Source organism: Silurus aristotelis (assembly GCF_946808225.1).
Source record: "Silurus aristotelis genome assembly, chromosome: 27".
Taxonomy (NCBI): domain Eukaryota; kingdom Metazoa; phylum Chordata; class Actinopteri; order Siluriformes; family Siluridae; genus Silurus; species Silurus aristotelis.
In genome coordinates this window covers 7,109,084-7,129,640 of record NC_139600.1, presented here as the reverse complement: position 1 = coordinate 7,129,640, position 20,557 = coordinate 7,109,084, and the positions used below count along the sequence as shown (strand labels likewise).

General features: G+C 39.6%; 1 protein-coding gene across 2 annotated transcripts in view; it reads left to right on the top strand.

Annotated features, from left to right (window-relative positions):
* Nucleotides 1-20,557, top strand: part of lrba (LPS-responsive vesicle trafficking, beach and anchor containing) — a 217,505-nt gene that overhangs the window by 143,553 nt on the left and 53,395 nt on the right. For both annotated transcript variants that reach the window (XM_083532443.1, XM_083532442.1), the window contains 4 exons: nt 10,450-10,567; nt 11,658-11,760; nt 14,108-14,223; nt 14,396-14,508. In XM_083532443.1, coding sequence (XP_083388569.1) covers nt 10,450-10,567; nt 11,658-11,760; nt 14,108-14,223; nt 14,396-14,508 — 450 coding nt within the window. The remainder of the gene's footprint in view (nt 1-10,449; nt 10,568-11,657; nt 11,761-14,107; nt 14,224-14,395; nt 14,509-20,557) is intronic.

Genomic DNA, 20,557 nt, shown 5'->3' with positions numbered 1-20,557 from the left:
TTTTACATTTCTTTCTTTCTTTCTCTGTCCATTTCCTCTTTTTGTCTGTTTCTCTCTCACGTCTTTCTGTCACATTCTCACTCCTTCTTTCTTTCTGTCTGTCTCTCTTTTTAAATCTCTTATTCTGCCTCTTCTACCTATATAACGTCTTTCTTTCTTTCTTTCTTTCTTTCCTTCTTTCCTCTTACATGTTTTTGTTATATATAAGTCTTGTAAAACTTCTAAGTGCTCCTCAGGCTAATGTGAGTGAGACGATGTTAGAATATATTTGGACACCTGATTCTTTTTTTTTTTTCTGCAAAATACATAAAGTTTTCTGTCTTTATAAAAAAACACCCCAACAAACTGTAACTGAATAAACATCTTGACGCCCACCGAGGTGTTGCCTTTCCTTTGTAAACGTAAATCTGACATTTATATGAAGTGTAATTTTTTTGGAAACTGAGTGCACACTTCACACTCAGGGCTCTTAACAGTGTTTAAGATTCTGGCTTTTTTCTTCACACTTTCCTTTTTCTTTTTCCTTTTTTTTTTAAACAAAGCCGAGAGCCAGATTCTAATGCAGGGTCTTTTTCACTTTTTTTCCATAAGCTTTAGAGGGTTTTCCATATTGAATAGTGTGTGTGTGTGTGTGTGTGTGTAGCACAAAGATGCTCCTCTTTGATCTGACAACTCAACTCTGATCCTCTTGACGGCACTGCATAGTGTCCGATAAGCTTCTCACCTCTTTCTCTCTCTCTCTCTGACTCTCTCACACACACACACACACACACACACACACACACACACACACACACACACACACACACACAAGCACAAAATCCTCTGTCTCTTTGCTACTTTACCATGATTTCCAGATCGTCTGGCCGCTCTTCTGATGCGCATTGTCTGGAAGTGGCTTGTTATCTTTCCTTTATCTCCGGCCACGTCCCAAATCAAGGTACGTTCCAGTAGATCATGTGTAATGAGTAGTGTAGTGTAGATCAAAAGTAATGCTTTTAATCAGAATGAATGAAAATGCTCCAAGAAATGGTTTTGTTTTATTTTATTTTGGACATAAAATGTGGTGGTTTGCTCAAGAGGGCAAGACAGACTGACAGACAGAGAGACAGAGTCTGACAGACAGCAGGAAAAAACCTGTTACTGTTTTCTTTTCTGCTCGCACCAACGTTAATGTTAGCACACTACACACGTTCAGGTAACAGGGTGAAGGAGAAAGAGGCTGAAAGACATTTTTGTCCCTTGAGAAAGAGACACTGAGAGTTAAAAGTTAGAGCGAGAAAAAATTTTGAGAGAAAATTAAAGAAGAAAAATTTTGATACACAGAGAGACTGAGAGAAAAAAGTAAGGAGAAATAGGGAGAGAGAGAGAGAGAGAGAGAGAGAGAGAGAGAGAGAGAGAGAGAGAGAGAGAGAGAGAGAAAAGACTGACACTGAAAAAAAAAGTGAGAGAAAGAGACTGAGAGGAAAAAGTGAGAGAGACACAGCGAAAGAAAAGTAAGAAGAGAGCAATAGAGAGACATACATAGAGAAGGACACAGGAATAGAGTGAGATGTTTCTAGTTTGTACTGGAAATTTGAGAGGTTCACACACACACACACACACACACACACACACACACACACACACACACACACACACACACACACACACACACACACACACACACACACACACACACACACACACACACACCAGCTGTGCAGACCCTGAAGAAATCAAACCGCTGCTGCTAATTGCTTGGCAGATTTTTCCGCAGACCTGGTGAGGTCATAGAGCAGATGGGATATTACCCATAATGCCCTGTGGCACCAGGTCTGTCTCACTGCTTGCTTCACTGCCTCTCTAACTTCTTGTCTCACTGCCTGTCTTACTTCCTGTCTCACTGCTTGTCTCGCTTCCTGTCTTACGGCCTGTAATACAGATTGGTGTCATCATCATCAGAGCCATATTGAGTTCCATCATCAAAGCTGTTACACTGTACAGCAGTCTATTAGTCAAACACATATGGACATTAAGGGTGGAACTAGATCACACACACACACACACACACACACACACACACACACACACACAGACACAGACACACTTACTCTCTCACACTACCATGGCACTTCTGTATTACGATCAAACAAGCCCAAATAATATTAGTCTGCTGGTGGTCTCTGTCCTGATGAATAGCATAGGGGGTGCCAATATTTTTTCGTCATGCAACAGATGGTAGCACGTAGATATGCAATTTATTATATAGATTATATTTTTTTTAAATATTTTGTGAATTACGAATCGTGAATTTTCGATTAGTTGTCTCAAGCCCCCCCCCCCCCCCCCCCTTTTTCTCAATGCCGGACTCACTTCCTGTCTCAATGCCGGACTCACTTCCTGTCTCAATGCCGGACTCACTTCCTGTCTCACTTTCATGCTGTGATTTTGTTATGTTTAAGCAGTGCGCAAGTGTCCACTGTTCTAACCAGACACACATTAACCATTTTGAGGGAGGGAGGAGGCTTGTTGAAACTGAGTGGTAGAGCCCAACACACACACACACACACACACAGAATTTCCGAGTGAATGACCTTTAACTGCGGGTGCCACTCAGAGTGTCAGTCAGCTATTGACTTTCCACTTACGAGTGTGTGGGTGCGAGTGTGTGTGTTTAGTTTGATCATATTTACTTCCCCGTCATTTTTTAACCCCACATGAAATAATAATTTTATTAAAACAGTAATAATACCTATGGCTTCATCACTGAAAAGTGCACATTTCTGCTATTTACATTTATATGTATATCCCTCTTTTTCTCTCTCTCACGCACATATTTTCTCTCACCCCTCCACCGTGACGTTTAAGTGTCTAAATACTATTTACCTGCTTAAAGACTTGCTCTAAAGCGCTCTTCTGCTGCCACTGTCTCCTCCAGATCCTTCCTAAACCCCTCTAAGGATTTTTTCCTTTCAGCCTTTAAAACGTTCCTCACCCCTCCGGGCCGTTTTAGAAAGACGGGGCGCCACGGTGTCACCCCTCTTCACCCTCTCGCATCTAAATCCAATTAGGCCCAGGACAATGGAGGGATTATGGTGGAGATCGTGGAATTTTTTTGTCCGGAGCGAGTTTTCATGCCGCTGCTGTGTAGCGGCATGTCAGTGGCACTAAATAACACGGTGCATTTATTGATTGTTATATTTTGATTGTGTGATGTCGACACTCCTCCGTTTTAGACAGTTGACTATAATTTATCAACTGCTGTGTTTTAGTGGAGTTTTTTAAAATGAAGGATTAAACAGAAGTGGACAGGCCACACCTACAAGAGACATCATGATAGTCTGTCTGTCTGTCTGTCTGTCTGTCTGTCTGTCTATCTATCCATCTATCCATCCATCCATCTATCTATCCACCCACCCATGCCAAAAATTACAAGCATTCTTTAATCTTTTTCTCGCTTTTTCTATATTTCTTTCTTCTTTCGTTCTTATTAATGGTTTTCTATCTCTAGTCTCTTTATCTTGTTTTCATCTCTCCATATTTGTTTGTCCAATCACTTTCTCCTTCTTCACCAGTCAGGAATGAGGCTAATTTAGGATTAGCTGAAAGTGTTGTGTTTAGGGGAAAAGGTCCTTTTTTTTAAAAGCTTTAGGGAAGACAATAGGGCTTAAGAATCATTAGTTAAATCTAATAATTCTCTCTTCTTTCTCACACACACACACACACACACACACACACACACACACACACACACACACACACACTTGACGAGTGTTATTATTGGATCGGGAAACAGTTAAGAGCTTGTGCACAGATACCGTGTCCTGAAGATTAGCAAAGAGCGAAGAACACTTTCCTCAATCCTGGCCTCCTAGATAACAATCTGATTAGCACTTAGCATTTTAGACTAGCGCTACAGCTGGAGCAAACTCCTGACAGAATATGTAGTGACACTAGCTATATGTTTCAGCAAACTTCATTTTATTACACACTGATTTGTATGCTGCTTTTGTAAAATGGCTCTCTGGTTTAACGGCATCTGCCGTGTATTATGGGTAAAACACGCTCAGAGAAGAAGAAGTCCATCAACTCCCCTGGTTTAAATATTGCGTATAACCGAATCGAACCGTTTTTCTAGTAAACACACACTAACAAGACCTGACGTTGTACCGTTTAGAATGGAGCCATGTCCCGGATGACATGCTAACAGTGGAACTCATTAGCATTAGCGCTGTGCATTTAATGGCAGGAGGCCGAATGTTTAATGAGTCATTGCATTAATTGTGGAAGAAATTAATCCTTTAACCTCCAGGGTGATTTTTAAACTCCCAATCCTTTCTCTCTCCTTCTCTCTCTCCTTCCCTATTCTGTTCTTTTCTTCTTTTCTTCCCCTTCTTAAGAAGCTAATCTGTGTGGCGAGAGTGAAAAGGCCCACCAGCACACTGATGAGGAGCAAAAGAGCGTTAATCCCATCAGATCAGCTCTCTTTATTCCAGTTCATGGCTAAAAATGATTCAAACCATCCTAACCTCCCTGTGCGCTACAAAGATTTGCTGTTATCCAGTCAGTTCCATATGTTAACAAAAAAATCTGAGCTTCTGGATCAAAATATTTATTTATATAACGCCACAGTCAGGGGTTAATAACTGTCCCAAATTATGAACAAGTAAACTGCATTATGTAGCATGTAGTGCAGACTGTTGACTGTTTGTTAGCTACGCAAGCATATCGAAGCAAAGACTATTGCCATCGATTGGGCACAACATTATGATCACCTGGGCTCCCTTTTGTTTCGAAAACATTTCTGAGCATCAACAGCATTAACTTCTTCAGCAATTTGAGCTACAGACGTTCGTCTGCTGGATCGGACCAAATGGACCAACCTTTTCTCCTCACGTGCATTAATAAGCCTCGGCTCTTCCTTCCATTGAGCACTTTTGATAGACACTGACCACTGCAGACCAGGAACATCCCACAAGTGCTGCAGTTTTGGAGATGCTCTGCCCCAGTCGTCTAGACATCACAATTTGGCAGTTGTCAAACTCCTGCTTTTAACACGTCAACTTTGAGGAATAAATGTTCACTTGCCGCTTTACTAACAGGTGCAATTATGAAGAGATAATCAGCGTTATTCACTTCACCGCTCATAATGTTAAAATGTCAATGTTATGTCTGATATGGTGTATATTAAGGAAATAGAGGATGGAGAGAAGGGAATAAGGGACCTGTGAGTTCAGCAAGGAGAACTGCATTAAGTGAAATATAAGTGGCTGTGTGTTTGCAGCTCTTCTTGATCATGTGCTTTTTCAGTCCCGTGATCCTTTGCTCACGCTACTTCATCAAAAGCTTTCTGTAATCCTTTGCCCTTAAAGTCTTGCAACCACACACACACACAAAGGGTGACAGCGTGTCCTGGCATCGCTCAGTTGGAACAGCATATCCGCTCTAATTGGCTCCAGAGCTCTGCGGCTGATTGGCTGGACAAAATGTTGTTAGCTGAGGACGTTGGCTCCTCCCCCTCGTTAGCGTGATGAACCCATTTACTGATGGGGAGTGACACGTAGTGAGGAGAAAGAGAGGGAGAGAAAAGTGTGTGTGTGGGTGCATGAGTCAATGTCCCTCAGTGTGTTAGTTAGGTAAAAGGTGGAAAAGCAAAAAGAAAGAAATGAGGTGAACTTAAAAGAAGCAAGCAAAGCGCTGAAAAATGCAAATGGACGAAAGAATTTAAGAACTAGAGAAAAAAGTAAAGATGGAAGGGGAAAATATGGAATGGGTAAAGAATGAAAATGGACAAAGAAAGAGGGAAAGTAAGACATGAAAAAAAAAGATTGAAAGAAAAGGAATAATAAATGAAAGAAAAGTAAGAATGGATGGAAAAAAAGACAAGAAAAAAAAGAAAATGATAGAAAAAATACGAAAGGGGTATTAAATGATAAGTAAATGTGTGTGTGTGTGTGTGTGTGTGTGTGTGTGTGTGTGTGTGTGTGTGTGTGTGTGTGTGTGTGTGTGTGTGTGGGCAAATGATAACTCGCACTCTGTGTGTGAATGGTATCGGTGTTGGCGTGCAGTGTGTGTGATAGTGATGGATCACCACTCTTCCTCCTCCTCATTAATTTCATCACGTTATCGCCACACAAAGACGATCACGCACGCACACACACACACACACACACACACACACACACACACACACACACACACACACACACACACATACTATTCACAGGCAGATGTATGTTCTATATGTATCCCATAATACCATGCCCACTCTACCAGCCTTTATACTGTGGGACACTGATAAAAAAAAAAAAAATAAAATAAAAAAATGAATAAAATATAAAAAAAATATTTTTTTATTAACATCAAACAAGACTGTTGATGGGCAAGCCTTTGGTCACAGAGCACAAGGTAAATAATGAGACTATCTAAGGCTGAAAATGGAGCTAGTTAACAGTTAAATATGTTGTTCTAGTCGTTCTAAAAACCCGGCGATGGTAGAAAAGGAACGAAATGGTGGGAAATGTCCACATTTCTCTCAAATATGTTGATAAAAGGACAGAAAAAAACGAACGATTTGAGCTAAACGGGGCTGCAATTGCGCTAGCATCAAACGCTGACTGAACTTCAAGTATATTGAAAGGTGTAGTGTCAGTCTTACATCACAAGTCTAAACTACTGTGGGATTTTCTTATAAACCTCATGAACACAAGCGCGTCTGAACACTGCTGTTAGCCATTAGCTAGCTCGTCACTCTGGTTTCTCTCAGTGGCCACTGAGGGAGTTTTTCTCCTTGCCGTTGTCGCCTCTGGCGTGTTCCAAATCTACAAACGGGTTTCTGTAAAGCTGCTTCATAACGCTGTTTATTGTATAGATTAAAACGGTATTGGACCAAAGTGACTAGCTAACGCTTTAGCCTCCACAACACATCGAAGCTGTTGAGATCTCAGATGGTCCAAAAGTGCTGATTAATCTTTCAAACGCTTTGGAGTTGTTAAACCGAAAGCCTGGGTGTCGTGGTTTTAAAACGACTTCTTAACTATGCTATACAACCAAAAGTATCCGGACAACTGCCTTTTCTGGCTTTATGTTGTTCTTCCTCAAACTTTTACCACAAAGTTGAAGACACACAGGATGTCTTTGGATGCGGTAGCATTAGATTTTTCCTTCACATTAACTCGGAGACCCAAACCTTTTCCAGCATAGCGATTTCCCTGTGTGCAAAGCCAGCTCCATGAAGATATGGGTTGAAGTGGAAGATCTCCTGCTATAGAGCTGTAAACACTATCGAATACCTTTGGGATGAACGTGAACACTGACTGCACCTCAGACCTCCTCACCTCACCTTCATCAGTACCTGACTTTACTTGTGGCTGAATGAACACAAGTCTCCACAAGCACACTCTTAAATCAAGTGGAACATCTTACCAGAAGAGTGGTAGTTATTGTAACATGGAGACTAAATGTGGAATGAGATGTATAAAAAACACACAAATCTTATGCTCAGGTGTCCACAAACTTTTGTCTATAACGTGTATATGTACTACTTTTGTATTTACTCTAATAAGAAAGTTGAGGAGAGAGAACTAAGTGATTCTAGTGAAGAAACTAATGTTTAGAGCAGCTATAATGTAATCTTGTTTTCTCGAGGTTTCATGGAAGAGAGAAAAAAAGAAGACTTTTTTTTTTCTCGAGAATGTTTCATGAAAACAAAAATCATGGTGGAAGACACATTTAAACTCTATCTTTGATTATTCTCACAAAATTCCCTCCCTCGATTGTGTTTTACCCTTACAAACAAATCCTTCCATCTTCGATTTAGGACGTGGCCCATAATGAGACTCTTGCTACTTGCTACTCGTTTTTTTCTTTTTTTTTTTTTTTTTTTTTTTTGGCTTTTTCTTATCGTTTCTGAAACAGCAGTGGTTCCTGCTGCCCTTCACACACACTCTTCAAACTCATTTATCTTAAAAAGAGCGGGATAGATAGCTCTGTCTCTCTCTAACTCTCTCGCTCCCTCTCTCTCTCCCTTTCTCTCTCTCCCTCTATCCTTTTTTTTTTTTTTTTTGTGGTGCTGCATTTTCAATTAAATTCCATTCAGTTTTGTCAGAGACAGAGCACATGCTCTCTAGTAGCGGTCCCTTGTGTGTGTGTGTGTGTGTGTGTGTGTGTGTGTGTGTGTGTGTGTGTGTGTGTGTGTGTTGAGGGGCTTGGAGGATGTTGGCTCCTTTGGCAAGAGGACTGTGTGTGTGTGTGTGTGTGTGTGTGTGTGTGTGTGTGTGTGTGTGTGTGTGTGTGTGTGTGTGTGTGTGTGTGTGTGTGATGTGTCCTTCTTCATCTCAGACTCATTTCTGTGCGTGACAGAGACAAATGACATCACTCAGAAATGAGACGCAGCCGCCGAAACAGGTCGAGTGGTTTCCAATGACATACAAACACACACACACACACACACGCTCAGAATTCTTTGTTGTCTGCTCGGTGTCGTGCTCTCTGCACTTGGGCACTTCACACAAGTACGCACTATTTATTCTTCAATTTAATTTACTTACATTTAATCAGATGGGCTGAATAGGGCACAGTGCCACACACACTCTCTCTCACACATACACACACACACACACACACACACACACTCGTACTATCACAAACGTGCTTGAGAAACTGAACACTCTCATGGTAAAAGGTCACCACTTTCTCTGTGTTACTTGATCTGCTACCGAGTGAAATCAACATCTTTGCACACTGATATCTTTGAAAGTAAAGGATGAGAATTGAATGGATGGATGGAAATAAAATAAATGAATTGACAAATTACAAAAAGAAATCAAATAGAAAAACTAAGCAGAGAAAGAAACAATGTGAATAGGGAAAAATGAAATGAAATTACATCAAAAGAAAATCAAATACTTAAATAAATAAAAGAATAATCAACCAAGTAATAATAAATAAATAAACAGAGACTTTTTCAGGGACTTGTGACATGTTTGTATACAGTGTATATGTATTTTTTTATTATTATTATTTATTTCATTTAGATTTTTTTGGAGTGACATTTATTTGAATGATTTTTTTTTCTTTTTGTTCTGCACTATATCAGGAATCTGATCTGTCTCAGATGGTGCACGAGGTCTGTTTGCTAGTGATGTTCACTGTGATCATGTAGCAGCTATAATCCTCATTTAATTGAACTCCTGAGACTTTAAAGCTCGAGGATGGGTCTGACAGCAGCCGTGACACGTGTGTTTGTGTGTGTGTGTGTGTGTGTGTGTGTGTGTGTGTGTGTGTGTGAGGAGGACCCAGCTGCTCTCCTGCTTTAATGAGCTCTTCTCACCACTAACATGGCCGTCACTTGCTAACTGGCACATTTGAATATTTCTGATGGAGTACGTTCTTTATCTCGGTTCTGTTTTTACTTCCTGGTTTATCAATACAGTGAGCCGGTCAGATCTCTGTGGGAATTTGTTTTCAGAAAATAATTTGTTTAAGGTGATGTAAGGTACAGTCTGGTATCTTGAGATATGATTTTATTTATTTATTTATTTATTTTTACTATTGTAATGCTAATTACAAAAAATTATTATTGTTTTTATTTAAAAACAAACCAACAAAAAAATGAAAACAGGCATTCCTAAATGATTTTCTCATACGGGGGAAAAATGACAAACAAATATATAACACTTTGAGAGATTGTGGTTTGTCTGAGAGCAGTTTGTTGGGAAGATTTTGTGGTCTGGAATCAGAAGATCAGAGCAGCTTCGGACGGCCTGTAGTGGATGATGTACCGATGATAAAGGGATGATAAAGGTGTGTGTCGTGTGCGTATTGACCGAGAGGTTATGAATGGATCAACTCTCCCGAGTGGTGTGTGTGAGTGTGTTACTGATCACCGTTTAGTAGAGTGTGTGCTTTTTCACACAGACTGAATGGAGCTCGTTTGGCTCTTTAAAGAATCTCTGCTCAGTGAAGGTTGATCAATAAGACACATCCATCGTGCCGCTGCCGACCGATCGCACTCACTGTGATGGATGATCGCAAACACACACACACGCTTCACACTCATGCTCTCCGCAATTCAACTTCTCGCTCTTTTTCTTCATCATATTTTCATTATACTGAAAGACTTTGTGTGACTGTGCATGTTTTTTTGTTTTTTTTCAGGATTTTGGGTCTCCAGAGTCAGTGATCGTTTGTGATTGCTAAAATGCAGTTTTTGTGACCTACAATGTAAAAATATGATGATGTTAATCACTCGCTGCAGTAAAAGAGGAATAAAACTCTTGGAACATGCTTTTGCAGGAAATGAATCAGCTTTGAGGCAACTCTGCTTCATCACAACACCTAATTATAGGTCGTGTAAAAGCAGGACAGTGTGTGTTTTATTCATGTTATATTCATCCTTGCGCTGTGCAGTGAACTTTATTGGGTTATCTCTCACTCAGTTATTGTTGTTTTTCTCCTTTATTTTAGTTGTTGGCTTATGCTGATGGACTGCACGGGAAGTGGATGTTCTCGGAAATCCGAGCCATCTTCTCACGGCGGTTCCTCCTACAGAACACAGCGCTGGAGATCTTCATGGCCAATCGAAGTATGAGTTTAGAGTTTTTCTTACCTAAAACAATAAAGTGATACATGTCATAAAATTGAACACACATCTATCTATATATAAATTGTGGATTTGTGCTCATTCAGACACAAGGACGTTAGTAAAGTCAGGTAGTGATGTAGGTGAGGTGAGGAGGTCTGGGGTGCAGTCACCGTTTACAATTATCTCAAAGGTGTTCAATAGTGTTGAGGTCAGAGATCTATAGCAGGAGATCTTCCACTCCAAACCATGCAAAGCATATCTTCATGGATATGAAGATATGCTTTGCTGGAGCTGGAGCTTTGTGCACATTGTCATGCTGGAACGTGTTTGGGTCTCCTAGTACAAGTGAAGGCAAAATGTAATGCTACAGCATCCATAGATATCCTATACACTTTAGTTTGAGAAGAACCTCATATAATCAGGTGTCCTAATATTTTCGCCCATACTGTATAGTGTGTGTATATCTATCTATCTATCTATCTATCTATCTATCTATCTATCTATCTATCTATCTATCTATCTATCTATCTATCTATCTATCTATCTATCTATCTATCTATCTATCTATCTATCTATAATATTATTATTATTATTTTTTTTGTTAAATAATAACTCTAAAAATGACATTATTTTGAACGCTATTCGTTCTGTTGATGAGTTTTCGGTGACAGCAGCTCTGACAGGGCATGTTGGCTGTTTTCAATACACTATTGTTTCTAAAGCGAAAAAGCCTGCACTTGTGTAAAAATCACAATCATCTGATGGATTTTTTTTTAAGGAGCCATTCACTGGACATTTATAGGAGAAGTCTCCAGTGTCAGAATTAAAGCTGCTGCATTACTTTGTATTTTTTCTCTCAACTTTATGGCGAGAGAAGGTCTGTTTCGTGAATGTTGAATTTAACTATGAATGACTCAAAAGTACAATATTCTTTCATTAGTACAAACGTGTCTTTGTTAAGACACTTGCTGTGGATCAGAGGAATTAAACACTTCAGGATGTGTGGATGTGGTTTGAGTGAACACTCTGTTGTTGATTATTTTCCCATGTCTGCGTTCCTAATGTTGGCTGTTTTTTTTTCTCTTTTCAGCCTCTGTGATGTTCAACTTTGCTGATGCCGTGACAGTAAAGAAAGTCGTTTACGCTCTGCCACGAGTCGGAGTCGGCACGAACTTCGGCCTTCCTCAGACCAGGTGTGTGTAGGTGTGTGTAGGTGTGTGTAGGTGTGTAAATGTGTATGTTTTTTGCTCTATGTGGATTTAGCACGTTGAGTAAACGGTGTAGTGTTTTTTAAATGAGAAAATGAATGAGATTGAGAGAGAGAGAGAGAGAGAGAGAGAGTGTGTGTAGGGGGTGTTGGTGTACCATAGTCTAATTAGCTTCACACAAACACAATTCACATCATTTATTTATCTCTCTGACTGAGAAGTAAATCGAGGGTGTACAGAGCCTGCAGGGCAAAGTGAAGTAAAACAGACACACACACACACTTTCAGCACCACCAGTACCAGCAGCTAAAGATCCTACAAAAAAAAGGCTAAAGATCCTACTGATATTTAATTATAATTCTGTTCTTATTTATTACTTCACATTGGAATTTGGAAGTGGAATTTCGAAATGTTCATGTTTCCGTTTTACATTACACACATTTTTCCAGGAAACCATTTATTACCTTTCTTTGAAATTTTACCTCTGATCACATTCCTGGGACATTTTTTTTTTTTTTTAAGATTTTCCAAAAATTATTCCCTTCCATTATATTCCATAGAATTTTTTCCTTGACTCTTAGCTCACATCACTTTTTTCCCCCCTTAACTTGCCCTGAAATTCTTCTCATGTGCCTCGAACTTTGCTTTTCCCCAAAATATTACAAAAGTTGGCTTCGTATTCTTTTAAATCATCTATAATATTCAAACATTTTCAGCTGAAATTTGTCACACGTCTCTAATTGCTCCCTTTCGAATAAGCAGCTACAATTAAATCTACTAAAATAATTTGTTTATGATTTATTATTTTAATTAGGAATAAATTATGCAGAATAGAATATAAGATTATAAAAAAATTGTTTTTGATATTTGTACTAATCCCAAGTTTAATATAATTTACATCAATTTATTTGCCATAGATTTATTTCTGGAGAGAATCCAAATCAATCAAATTTCAAGCTTCAAATTTGAGAAAGTAGTAAACATTTGATGTCTTATCTGTTTGTTTTGGTGAAGTAACATCCTTCCATTTATTTATGGTCCTTATGAAAGAATAATTCAGATTATCATTCTCATCATTATTTCTAGTTCAATATTTCCAATTATTAACTTCTTTATAATGTTAAAAAAAAAAAAAAAAAAAAAAACGTCAACATGAGCATTGTTAATAATTGTTCCTCCCTTAATTGTAATGATTTTAACAATCTTGTTAAACATCTCTAATATCTGTAACGGATTTCAAAACTTTTTCTCTGTCCAGTTCCACAGTTTTTCCGTGCGGTTTTTCACTCCATAATTTCGTGACATTCCTCCGACATTCCCCCTTTGGCATTCCTGCATCACTTTTTTTCCAGCCTTCCTTAAATTCTCTGTAAACGATGTGAACCTTCCATCAGGCGTTAATGAGTGTAATCACACACCCTGGCAGTGATGAATTCTCTAATTTGGCTTTCTGTTAATGGGACGCTGGGTCATTTATTTTTGTGTCCATGAGTGAGTAGCATTTAGCATAACATTGCCGTCAGACACGCACGCACACGCACACACACACACACACATGCACACACACATTTGCACTTCGACACAATGTACTTTAAAACAGTGGTGTGTGTGTGTGTGTGTGTGTGTGTGTGTGTGTGTGTGTCCATATGGTGGAACGCTTAATGTGTATAAAGCAGATGCTCTGGAGTCACTGATCAAACACTAACTGTGTCATTGTTTTCAGCTCATCCTTAATTACTCAAGAATCTGTTGTTTTTAAATGAGACAGATTCAGTTCATATCTCTTTACTATAGGTTCTGGGTTGCCAGGTCTGAGCAAAATGTCCACCCCCAACTCTTACCAAAAAAAAAAAAAACTGGATAAATCTAGTTGAAAAACGCTCAGGCAAAATTTTCCTTATTTTTTCTCAAGCTTGGATTCCCAAAGCAAGGGCATGTTTGTGTGGCTAAAACTGAGCTATTTTTGCGTAAATAGCGATTTTTATAAATACAATAAATAAATATTTGTAAAATCTTGTTTATTTTTGCTTAGCAGACATAATAATAAAATCACAATAAAAAAAATCACCAAAAAAAATGTAAAAAAAAAATCAATAAAATTTTTTTATTACTGTTAGCTGTCATTTTGCTTTGATATCCGGTATGTTGCGTTGTTTTTTTCCTGCTGAGGATAAGTTTTTTTTTTCAGTATTAGAAATAATGCAACCAGGAACTCAAGCGAAGACAGGAACTAGATAATGCATATACATGTTTGGTACTTACTAAATCTTAACGTGTTTTAGAGAGGACATTTTGGAAATGTAATTGAAACTATTGTTTCTCCCGGACACAGGCGGATTTCTCTGGCGACTCCTAAACAGTTATTTAAAGCCTCCAACATGACTCAACGCTGGCAGAAACGCGAACTCTCTAACTTCGAGTACCTCATGTTCCTCAACACCATTGCAGGTAATACCGCACAGAACTCGAACACCAGTACATTTACAGCTCATATTTAAACTCTAGCTTCCACCGAGAAATAGGAAACTGTGTCATCACTAGGAAAACATGTAGAAGGGTGGAATTTAGGAATCGGTTAGTCTGGGACAGTTCAGTGACACGATGTCTACCTCGTCTCCAGGTCGCACATATAATGACCTCAATCAGTATCCTGTATTTCCCTGGATCATCAGCAACTACGACAGCGAAGAGCTCGACCTCACACTGCCCAGCAACTACAGAGACCTGAGCAAGGTATACACACACACACACACACACACACACACACACACACACACACACACACACACACACACACACACACACACACTAACTTGAGTTAGTTTTTTTAATTTTCAGTCTTTTTAGTTTGCACAGATGAAGAGAAGACAGACAGACTCAGAGAGAGGGACAGATAAAAAGTTTTACAAATTTTCTAAGATGAACAGATAGAGAGAAACAGACAGAGAAATAGACAATGAGACAAAGACATTGCTGAGAGAGAGAGAGAAAGAGAGAGTAAGAGCGATACAACAGCCTGGGTGAAAAGGCCAGACAGATTGAGAATCACAGATAGACAGACAGATAGCAGGATAGATGGAGGGATACAAAAACTTGCAGAGAGAGACAGAGGGGCTAAAGAAGACAAACAGAAAGAAAGTGGAAGAGATACAAAGAAACACAAAGAATCTCTCTATCCATTGACCTATCTATGTACATGTGTAACTGTCTGTCTGTCTATTTATTTATTCATGCATTTTACTGTTGTGTGTGTGTGTGTGTGTGTGTGTGTGTGTGTGTGTGTGTGTGTGTGTGTGTGTGTGTGTGTGTGTGTGTGTGTGTGTGTGTGTGTTAAAGCTGCAGGCGTGTATGTTTGTGTCTCACACTCTGCACTTGTCTTCCCACCTCCACTCAGTCTGGCCACACTGTTTCCCTGAGGAGTCAATTAACACACACACATACACACATGCGCACACACACACACGCACACACATGCACACGCACGAACACACATGCACAGTTGCTGCCTTGGTATCTTGTTTCTATCAATTTTTTTTGTTTTCTGTCTATATGTATGTGTGTGTGTGTGTGTGTATGGGGGCGTTTGGATGAGAACTAATTAGACTTCACTTCCTATGATCTCACAATTAAATGTATAATTGCACGCATTTTTGGATACTATTACACTTGTTCTCTGCTTGTTTTTTTGTGGGGGTTTTTTATGAATCTCAGTTAGAGAGCATCAAAACACCTTTCTAGGAGTGTGTGTGGTGCCCATGAATGTGATCTTCTGCACATCGCTGGCAGATTGATGACCTGGGAGCATCTGCAGGTTGTTGTCAGAACCCATCTTAAGTGTTTCTGGTGCTCCCATTATGAGAGCAGTGCTGTAATCTTGGTTTTCAAGCATTTCTCGATTTCCAGATCCTTGTATTTGTTTTTGTGGTCTGCTGCAGCATGACATCACTCCGTCTTTGGTTGACTACTATGGTCTGGTTGGTGATGATAGGCATATTTGTTTGGAGTACTTGTACGGAAGTGATGTTTGAGATGTTCTTCTGCCTTGTTGGATTGCCAGATTCTGCACTGAGTGCCAAGTCCTGTGAAGTGTGTTATTGAGCACTCTCTGAGTCAGTGTGGCATGTGTGTCAGTGAGTAGTGTGGCGTGCGGGTCATTGTGGCGTGTGTGTCAGTGTGGCGTGTGTGTCAGTGTGGAGTGTGTGTCAAGTGTGGAGAGTATCAGTGTGGTGTGTGAGTCAATGTGAAGTGAGTCAGTGAGGGGTGTGTATCAGTGTGCACAGTGTGTCAGTGAGTAGTGTGTGTCAGTGAGTAGTATCTGTCAGTAAGTAGCGTGTGTCAGTGTGTGTGTGCCAGTGTGGGCTGTGTGTCAATGAGTTTTGTCAGTGAGTAGTGTGTGTGTCAATGTGGAGTGTGTGTCAGTGAGTACAGTGTGTGTCAGTGAGTACAGTAGTATTTGTTAGTGTGGACAGTGTGTGTCAGTGAGTACAGTAGTATGTGTTAGTGTGGACAGTATGTGTTAGTGAGTACATTCATGTCAGTGAGTACAGTAGTGTCAGTGAGTAGTTTGTTGGTGAGTACAGTAGTGTGTCAGTGAGTACAGTGTCCTAGTGAGTACAGTGTCCTAGTGAGTACAGTAGTGTGTGTCAGTGAGTACAGTAGTGTGTTTACGTGAACACAGTGTCAGTGTGTAGTGTAATTGAGTACTATGTGTTAGTAAGTACAGTGTGTGTTAGTGAGTACAGTAGTGTGTGTCAGTGAGTACAGTGTGTCAGTAAGTACAGTAGTGTCAGTGAATACAGTTTGTTGGTAAGTAAAAGTGTGTCAGTGAGTACAGTGTCCTAGTGAGTACAGTAGTGTCAGTGAGTACAGTGTCCTAGTGAGTACAGTAGTGTGTGTCAGCGAGTACAGTGTGTCAGTGAGTACAGTAGTGTGTTCATGTAAGCACAGTATCAGTGTGTAGTGTCAGTGAGTACTGTGTTAGTGAGTACAGTAGTGTCCTAGTGAGTACAGTGTCCTAGTGAGTACAGTGTGTCAGTGAGTGCAGTGTCCTAGTGAGTACAGTGTGTCAGTGAGTACAGTAGTGTCAGAGAGTACAGTAGTGTGTGTGTGTTAGTGAGTAAAGTGTGTTAGTGAGTACAGTTGTGTGTCAGTGAGTAGTGTCCTAGTTATTAAAGAGTGTCAGTGAGTACATTCATTAGTGAGTACAGTAGTATGTTAGTGAGTACAGTGTGTCAATTCAATTCATTTGTATTTGTATAGCACTTTTAACAAAGAACATTGTCTCAAAGCAGCTTTACACAGATAATGTGGTGATAAAAATGAACGTTCTTTATAAGTGTAAGTTTGTCCCTGATGAGCAAAACGGTAGAGACAGTGGCAAGGAAAAACTCCCTGTGTCAGTGAGTACAGTGTGTCAGTGAATACATTAGTGTGTCAGTGAGTACATTAGTGTGTCAGTGAGAACAGTTTGTTAGTAAGTACAGTGTGTCAGTGAGTAAAGTCAGTGAGTACAGTTTGTTAGTGAGTACAGTGTGTGTTATTGAGTACAGTGATGTGTGTCAGTGAGTACGTTTACATTTGCGGCATTTAGCAGTGCTTTTAGTCTCTAGCAAAGAATAAATCTACACTGTTACGCTAGATTATGAACGTAATATAAATATAACTCTTGTATTCTACAAACTTGGAAAGTGCTAATTACAATACAGTACAGTGTGTGTTAGTGAGTGCAATAGTGTGTCAGTGAGTACAGTGTGTGTTAATGAGTACAGTAGTGTTAGTGAGTACAGTGTGTGTTAGTGGGTGCAGTAGTATGTTAGTCAAGACAAGTTTATTTCTATAGCGCTTTTCACAACGGACATTGTCTCAAAGCAGCTTTACAGAATTTAAGTCAAGGTGAGCGATGTTTATTTATCCCTGATGAGCAGCCGTGGCGACTGTGGCAAGGAAAAACTCCCTTGGATGTTATGAGGAAGAAAACTTGAGAGGAACCAAACTCAAAAGAGAAACCTATCCTCATTTGGGTGACATTAAGAGTGTGATTATAAATCTTATACAGAATACAATACAGAACACTGGAGAGTGAGAACTAACATGAGCACTGGAATGTAAGATTATAAGTAATGTTCTTTCTACAGTCTTATACAGTCAGTTGAGATTATGGAACCAGGAGCTACTGAGCAACTCATAAATCATAAATTGTTGCGATCAACATAGATCCAACACCAGCTTCTCCATGCCACTCAAAGAGGTCCAATGTCAAAACTCTACATGATGTGGATCTCAAATGGCGCTGGTACGTCTCTAGATGGTTCGGGATGTTTGCGGGGTCGGCATTTACTTCTTTAAAGGTCCACAATCTTCATGGGGTGGGACATGACTGGAGCTGACGCAACCTCAGGATGCCTCGGGATAGGTGGAGAAAAAGAAGCAGTGGAGAGGAATTAGCGTAGCTGCTGTTCATGATATTAACAAGCACAAGTTGATAATGTGCATTTGATCAGATGTTCTGGAGCACAAGGTTATGATGTGTGATGTGTGTTATGTTTATGCCTTGCTAAAAAGATACGTCTTTAATCTGCACTTAAACTAGAAGAGTGTGTCTGAGCCCTGAACACCGTCAGGAAGACTATTCCACAGTTTAGGAGCTAAATGTCAAGTCAAGTCAAGAAGCTTTTATTTTCATTTCTAATATACACAATGTTCTACCACCTTTAGTGGACTTTGCTATTCCAGGAACTACAACCCCAAATCAGAAAAAGTTGGGACAGTATGGAAAACGGTAATAAAAAAAAAAAGTAGTGATTTCTAAATTTACTTTGACTTGTATTTCATTGCAGACAATATGAACACAAAATATTTCATGTTTTGTTTGGTCAACTTCATGTCATTTGTAAATATACATTCTTTCCTGTCATTCAGACCTGCAATACATTCCAAAAAAAGTTGGGACAGTAAAGAATTTACAACTTTGTAATGTTGCCATTCTTTTTCACAACACTTAAAAGAAGTTTAGGGACTGAAGACACCAAGTGATAAAGTGTTTCAGGTGTAATTTTGTCCCATTCTTCCTGCAAACAAGTCTTAAGGTGGGCAACAGTACGGGGTCTTCGTTGTTGCATTTTGCGCTTCAAAATGCGCCACACATTCTCTATTGGAGACAGGTCGGGACTGCAGGCAGGCCAGTCAAGTACCCCTACCCACTTCCTTCGCAGCCAGGACTTTGTAATGTGTGCAGAATGTGGTTTTGCATTGTCTTGTTGAAATATGCATGGACGTCCCTGGAAAAGACGTCTTCTTGAAGGCAACATATTGGCAACCTCCAAAACCTCTATGTACTTTTCAGCATAAATGGTGCCATCACAGAAGTGCAAGTTAGCTTTGCCAAGGACACTGATACAACCCCATACCATGACAGATCCTGGCTTTTGGACTTTTTGCTGGTAACAGTCTGGATGATCCTTTTCTTTTTTGGTCCGGAGCACACGGCATCCATTCCTCCCAAAAAATACCTGAACTACTGATTCATCTGAACACAGTACACGTTTCCACTGTGTACCAGATGCCTCTGAGCCCAGAGAAGTCGACGGTGCTTCTGGACACTGTTAACATAGGGCTCCCTTTTGGCAAAGTACAGTTTTAACTGGCATTTGTGGATGTAACTACGTATTGTGGTACTTTACAAAGGTTTGCAAAAGTAGTCCTGAACCCATGTGGTGATATCGTTTATAGATGAATGACGATTCTTGATGCAGTGCCGCCTGAGGGATCGGAGATCACGGTTGTTCAGCTTAGGCTTGCGCCCTTGTCCTTTACCCACTGAAATTCCTCCAGATTCCTTGAATCTTTTAAATATGTTATGCAATTTTAAAGGTGAAATATCCAAATCTCTCACTATCTTTTTTTAAGGAACATTGTTTTTAAACATTTCAATAATTTCTCACGTATTTGTTGGCGATCCTCGGGCCATCTTTCTTGGATGCTGCTTTTGTACCAAATCATAATAACAATCACCTGTTGACATCACCTGTTTCAAATCACATCATTATTTAACCAATTTACCTCATTACTAGCCTGAAATTGCTCCTGTCCCAACTTTTTATGGAATGTGTTGCAGGTCTGAATGACAGGAAAGGATGTATATTTACAAATGACATGAAGTTGACCAAACAAAACATGAAATATTTTGTGTTCATATTGTCTGCAATGAAATACAAGTCAAAGTAAATTTAGAAATCACTACTTTCTTTTTTAATTAGCATTTTCCATACTGTCCCAACTTTTTCTGATTTTGGGTTGTACAAGTGGTCCAGAGTTTTGAGATCTCAAGAAGCATGAGGGATTGTAGCGTGTTAGAAGACTGGATAGATACATAGGAGATAAACCATTTAATGTTTTGTAAGTAAGTAGCAGTAGTTTGCAGTCGATTCAAAACTGAACAGGTAACCAGTGTAGGGATGATGTGATTGGGGTTATATGATCATATTTTCTCGACCTTGTAAAAACTCTGCCTGCTGCATTCTGGACAAACTGTAGCATGTTTATATATCTTGCAGGACAACCACCTAGTAATGCATTACAATAGTCCAGTCTGGAGGTCATGAACGCATGGACGAGCTTCTCTGCATCAGATATAGACATGTTTCTTAGTTTAGCAATATTTTAAAGGTAAAAGAAGGCTGTTTTTGTATCATGGTTGATATGATTTTTAAAAGACAAGTTGGTGTCTAAAATAACTTCCAGATCTTTTACTGTAAACTAGTAGTTACAGTACATCCGTCTAAAT